The sequence below is a fragment of the Etheostoma spectabile genome, chromosome 14 (assembly GCF_008692095.1).
Source record: "Etheostoma spectabile isolate EspeVRDwgs_2016 chromosome 14, UIUC_Espe_1.0, whole genome shotgun sequence".
NCBI lineage: Eukaryota > Metazoa > Chordata > Actinopteri > Perciformes > Percidae > Etheostoma > Etheostoma spectabile.
The window spans coordinates 6,674,780-6,681,135 of record NC_045746.1 but is presented as its reverse complement, the minus strand read 5'-3'; the positions used below and the strand labels follow the sequence as shown (position 1 = coordinate 6,681,135).

Sequence of the window (6,356 nt, the reverse complement as noted above, 5' to 3'; positions counted from 1 at the left end):
AATGTGCATTGTCCTGAATTAATAAAATAAATAAATAAATCTGATTGGTGGAGTGCTAACCCGGAAATACCAAGTGGGATGAGTGTGACTAGAGTATTTCAAAATCTGACGAAAATCTTTTAACCCTTTCGTTGTCTTCCCGTTAACCTTGAACTTGTCCTTTTTTTGTGCTTTTACGATTTTTTTTTTTGTCACTTTTTCCAGCTTTCGGCACTTTTTAAAAAACTTGAGCTGGTTTAATAACACTTATTCTTGGAATGCATGGTCAACGACCCTCATTTATATCAAATTATATATAAGTTTTTAGTTAAAAAAAGGCAGAAATTATGAATTATTTTCACTAATAGTTAAGATCTGAGGATGTTGAGTGGATCACAGATGTGTAAATGTCAAAGTTTAGTCCGGATACTGTTTTGAAACCATTAACAAACAAAAAAAAAAGAATTCAAATGCTGTAAGATTAAATAAAACACCGCAAAATTCAATTAAAGTAATCATTAATTTTACCTGATGTTGCATGGAATCATCCATGTTAGTTTTGGGCAATTTGGTTGAAAGAAATCCATATTTCTGATATAAAACGGGAACCATCACCTTATCGTGGTGGAGAGGTTTGTGTGTCCCTATGAACCTGAGGGCTGTGTTGTCTGGAGCTTTGTGCTCCTGGTAGGGTCTCCCATGGCAAAGAGGTCTCAGGGGAGGGACCAGACAAAGAATGGTTCAAAGACTTCAATGGTTAATCAAGGAAGGGATAGAGAGACCCCGCCCGGAGGAAGCCCGGGGCCCCCGTCTGGAGCCAGGCCCAGACGGTGGGCTCGTGAGCGAGCGTCTGGTGGCCGGTTTGCCACGGAGCCCGGTCGGGCACAGCCCGAACAAGTAACGTGGCACCTCTCCCTCCAGCCCATGGGCCCACCACCTGTGGAGGATCCAAAGGGGTCGGGTGCGCTGCTATATGGGTGGCAGCGACAGGTCAGGGCTTCGACACCAGAACCGGCAGCAGAGGCTGCCTGGGACGTGGAATGTCACCTCTCTGTGGGGGAAGGAGCCGAACTTGTGCGGGAGGTGGAGCGCTACCGAGTTAGATCTGGTGGCTTACCTCTACGCACAGTCTCGGTTCTGGAACCGTTCTCCTGGATAGGGGTTGGACTCTGTCCTACTCCGGAGTTGCTCATGGTGTGAGGCGCCGGCGGGTGTGGGGATACTCACAAGCCCCCGCTGAGCGCCGCGTGCGTTGGAGTTTACCCCGTGGCGAGAGGGTCGCCTCCCTACGCCTGCGGGTGATGGGGGGGAAAACTCTGACTGTTGTCTGTGCATATGCACCAAACAAGAGTTCGGAGTATCTCCTTCTGGAGACCTTGAATGGAGTCCTGTATGGGGCTCCAGTAGGGGACTCCATAGTTCTGCTGGGGGACTTCAATGCACACGTGGGCAATGATGGAGATACTTGGAGAGGCGTGATTGGGAGGAACGGCCTCCCTGATCTAAACCAAGTGGTTGTTCTTTGTTGGACTTCTGTGCTAGTCATGTATTGTCCATCACAAACACCATGTTCGAACATAGGGATGCTCATAGTGTACGTGGTACCAGAGCACCCTAGGCCAAAGGTCAATGATCGATTTTATAATCGTTTCATCTGATCTGAGGCCGTATGTTTGGACACTCGGGTGAAGAGAGGGGCAGAGCTGTCAACTGATCACCATCGGTGGGTGAGTTGGGTCAGGGGGTGGGGGAAGACTCTGGACAGACCTGGTAAGCCAAACGGGTAGTGCGGGTAAACGGGAACGTCTGGAGGAGGCCCCTGTCCGACGGGCTTTCAACTCACACCTCCGGCGGAGCTTTTCGTCATCCCTGTGGAGGCTGGGGGCATTGAACCTGAGTGGACAATGTTCAAAGCTTCCATTGCTAAAGGCTGCGGCGGCGAGCTGTGGTCTTAGGGTTTTAGGTGCCTCAAGGGGCGGTAACCCACGAACACCTGGTGGACACACCGTGGTCAGGGAAGCCGTCACTGAAGAAGGAGTCTTCCGGGATATGTTGTCTCGGAGGACTCCGGAGGCAGTTGCAGGGTACCGACGGCCCGAAGGGCTGCAGCCTCTGCTGTGACAGAGGCAAAGCAGCGTGTGGGAGAAGTTCGGAGAAGATATGGAAGGACTTTCGGTCGGCACCAAGGTCTTCTGGAAAACCGTCGCCACCTCAGGAGGGGGAAGCGAGGAATCATCCAAGCTGTATACAGTAAGGGTGGGACCTTGTTGACCTCAACTGAGGAGGTAATAGGGCGGTGGAAGGAGCACTTTGAGGAACTCCTAAATCCAGCTGACACGCCCTCTTGTGGAGGCAGAGCTGGAGGATGATGGGGGATTGTCGTCAATTTCCCTGGTGTCGCTGAGGTAGTCAAAACAACTCCACAGCGGCAAAGCCCCAGGGATTGATGATAGTCCGTCCAGAAATGCTGAAAGCTCTGGGTGTGGAGGGCTGTCTTGGTTGACACGCCTCTTCAACATTGCGTGGAAGTCTGGGACGGTGCCTAAGGAGTGGCAGACCGGGTGGTGGTTCCCCCTTCAAAAAGGGGACCAGAGGGTGTGTGCCAATTACAGGGGTATCACACTTCTCAGCCTCCTGGTAAAGTCTATTCAAGGTGCTGGAAAGGAGGGTTCGGCCGATAGTGAACCTCGGATTGAAGAGGAACAATGCGGATTCCGTCCTGGTCGTGAACAACGGATCAGATCTTTACTCTCGCAAGGATCTTGGAGGGGGCCTGGGAGTGCCCAACCAGTCTACATGTGTTTTGTGGATCGGAGAAGGCGTATGACCGTCCCCCGGGAGAAATTGTGGGAGGTGCTGCGGGAATATGGGGTGAGGGGGTCCCTTCTTAGGGCCATCCAATCTCTGTATGACCAAAGCGAGAGCTGTGTCCGGGTTCTCGGCAGTAAGTCGGACGTCCAGGTGAGGGTTGGCCTCCGCCAGGGCTGCGCTTTGTCACCAATCCTGTTTGTAATATTATGGACAGGATATCGAGGCGTAGTCGGGGCGGGGAGGGGTTGCAGTTCGGTGGGCTCGGGATCTCATTGCTGCTTTTTGCGGATGATGGTGGTCCTGATGGCATCATCGGTCTGTGCCTTCAGCACTCACTGGATCGGTTCGCAGCCGAGTGTGAAGCGGCTGGGATGAGGATCAGCACCTCTAAATCTGAGGCCATGGTTCTCAGCAGGAAACCGATAGGAGTGCTTTCTTCGGGTGGGGTGAGTCCTACCCCAAGTGAAGGAGTTTAAGTACCTTGGGGTCTTGTTCGCGAGTGAGGGGATTGGAGCGTGAGATTGGTCGGAGAATCGGAGCAGCTGGTGCGGTATTACATTCCTTTATCGCACCGTTGTGACGAAAAGAGAGCTGAGCCAGAAGGCAAAGCTCTCGATCTACCGGCAATTTTCGTTCCTACCCTCTCTATGGTCATGAAGGCTGGTCATGACCGAAAGAACGAGATCCGGGTACAAGCGGCCGAAATGGTTTCCTCAGGAGGGTGGCTGGCGTCTCCCTTAGAGATAGGGTGAGAAGCTCAGTCATCCGAGAGGAGCTCGGAGTAGAGCCGCTGCTCCTTCGCGTCGAAAGGAGCCAGTTGAGGTGGTTCGGCATCTGGTAAGGATGCCTCCTGGGCGCCTCCCTAGGGAGGTGTTCCAGGCACGTCCAGCTGGGAGGAGGCCTCGGGAAGACCCAGGACTAGGTGGAGAGATTATATCTCCAACCTGGCCTGGGAACGCCCGGGATCCCCAGTCGGAGCTGGTTGATGTGCTCGGAAAGGGAAGTTTGGGTCCCCTACTGGAGCTGACCTGCCCCCGCGACCCGATACCGGATAAGCGGATGAAGATGGATGGATGGATGGATGATATAAAACGGGTCAATTTGACCCGAGGACAACACAAGGGTTAAACTGACCTCTGTCGATCTGAAATTACAGATTCAGCAACTGCATGACCTATTTCTCGCTTAAAATGTCTTCAGAAACGCATTTTGGCAATTTTTGTAAAATACGAGATGGTATTCCGAACGAGCCACCAGTTCGGTTTGTTTTGAAATTACGGAAAAGCCAGACCCACGTGACGCGTTCGTCCAATCAGCAGCCAATTTACATTTTTTGGGCAACAATACAGATTAGCACCACCTGCTGTAGTGGAGACGTATTACGTCTCTCGCATGCGCGAAGGACGTACACTCAAGTCTCGACTCGGGGGGACGGTCAGCCCGACTGCCATTTCTGCCGATGGTCGGCCGTCGGGTTGGTGTGTCAGAGCCTTTAGTCTGCTTGTTGAAATCTCAGTGCCTAGTGGTGTGACTGTTTGTTGTCTAGTGTTGACATGAATCAGCTGTGATGCTCTCTGAACTTTAGCACCGTGTGTTGTTTGTCCAGATGAAGTGCTGTAAGTATTGGCCTGATGACACTGAGCTCTACGGAGACATTAAGATTACGCTGCTGAAGACAGAGACACTGGCAGAGTACACCGTGCGCACCTTCGCCATGGAGAGGGTGAGTCGCACTCTCACTTTATTCCATCTCAACTCTCTCGGTGTAGCCTCTATGTCATGTACCAATCCCTTTCTTACTTATAAGATGCCATAAAATTGTAAATTGATAGATACTTAAAATGGATTTGCTAATGATTAAGACATTGTTTATAGGCCGTCAAATATTATTTGGATGGCTATTATAAAGTTGCATCTGTTCAATGCAATACCTCTTTAATTTAGCCTTTGTAAAGCATCTATAAACTTTATTTAGATAGCTATTATCAGTGTACAAATAATCACTAATTATCTTGTTGTCAGGTGGGTCAGAGAATATAGGACCCATGTGCTGAGACATAAGGCTTAATTGAGGTTGAATATTTAATAATAAAAAAATCCTTTCAACGAAAGTTGTCCTGAAGATAATAGGCAATCCACAAAAACAGAACAGGCAGAATCCCCAACTGGGAACAGGCAGAATGCCAAGAAACAGGACCGGCAAACAGAGAAACAGTGGCATCGAAATCCACTAAACAGCAAACAATAATCTGACAAGAGGCAAAGACAGAACAGAGACTAAACACACAGGGTAATGAGAAGCTAAGGAACAGCTGACACTAGGCTGGGAACAGGTGGAAGACATCAGACAATCACAAGGGCGGGAAAACCAAAAGCAGGAAGTAAAACTAGACAAGACAAGGGAGAAAACAGAGACTTCAAAATAAAACAGGAAACAGAAACATACAACCGTGACACTTGTTTGTAGATCACCAAATAAAGATGTAATTAAATTAAATGATGTTTTATAAACCACTTACGACAACTTATTATAATAAGCGTTAGTTGCAACTTCATAATAGCCATTAAAATAATGTTTATATACACTTTATAAAAACAAGTTTTAACCATTGACCAAGTATTAACAATCTATCTAAAGTTACAAACTTATTCTTTGTATGAAACTAAACTAATGACAATTTCACATAAAATATAATTTAACTAATAATTAGTAAACATAACTTTTCATGATAATGTTTAACCGTAAAATAACTTAAGACTTAAGTTTAAGCTACTATTGATTCACCATGTATTAGTGATTGTTATTAGGAAGTTGTCATTCTGCTTCAGGTTTGTGTGCTTGTTTTCTATTTGTGAACTCTCTCTCTCTCTCTCTCTCTCTCTGAATATTTGGGCCCTCATAATGATAGCGTCTCATTGGGTCTGCCTTAATGTGTCTTGTAGCGAGGTTACCCTGCCAAGCATGAGGTGTGCCAGTTCCACTTCACCTCGTGGCCGGAGCACGGCGTGCCGTACCACGCCACCGGCCTGCTGGCTTTCCTGCGCCGGGTCAAGGCCTCCACGCCGCCCGACGGCGGCCCGGTGGTGGTCCACTGCAGGTAACTCATCACGCTCCATGCTGCCAATGACCTATACACAGCAGATGGAGACGGGGGCGGGGCTAGTAGGGCCCGCCCCTTGAAATATGATCCCCCCCCCCCACAATCCATTGGGCTAGAGTGCTGTCAATCTGACAATTGTGATTTCCATTGGAGTCCTGTTACTTGGCGGCCTGTTCTGCCAATGTTCCCAGCCCTTGTCACATGACCAATTAATGGTTCACTCAGTACGTTAACATGCACATAGTATTCCGTTTGTTGCCCTAATTCCAAAATAGACGATATTCTGACTAAGAGTGCTAATAAAAGTGAATATGTAGCCGTGCAAAACAGGATTTTTTTCAAAGCTTACCAGCGGTGGTGGACTTTTTGGACCGTGTGAACACACGTCCCTCAACAATTCCTTCAACCGGCTTCTTGAAAAGGTCGACATAGCGATGTGTGCGCATATCCAAAAACTTGTTGATA

General features: G+C 48.8%; 1 protein-coding gene and 1 long non-coding RNA gene across 10 annotated transcripts in view; one reads left to right on the top strand and one right to left on the bottom strand.

The window, feature by feature from the left end:
• LOC116702075 (receptor-type tyrosine-protein phosphatase U) overlaps positions 1–6,356 on the top strand; it is a 221,250-nt gene that overhangs the window by 189,167 nt on the left and 25,727 nt on the right. For all 9 annotated transcript variants that reach the window (XM_032536175.1, XM_032536172.1, XM_032536173.1 and 6 more), the window contains 2 exons: positions 4,397–4,513; positions 5,734–5,888. In XM_032536175.1, the coding sequence (XP_032392066.1) occupies positions 4,397–4,513; positions 5,734–5,888 (272 nt within the window). The remainder of the gene's footprint in view (positions 1–4,396; positions 4,514–5,733; positions 5,889–6,356) is intronic.
• Positions 4,075–6,356, bottom strand: part of LOC116702130 (uncharacterized) — an 11,996-nt gene continuing 9,714 nt past the window's right edge. The window contains exons 3-4 of the long non-coding RNA XR_004335063.1: positions 6,299–6,304; positions 4,075–4,207 (exon numbers count right to left, since the gene is read on the bottom strand). This is a non-coding gene — a long non-coding RNA (uncharacterized LOC116702130). The remainder of the gene's footprint in view (positions 4,208–6,298; positions 6,305–6,356) is intronic.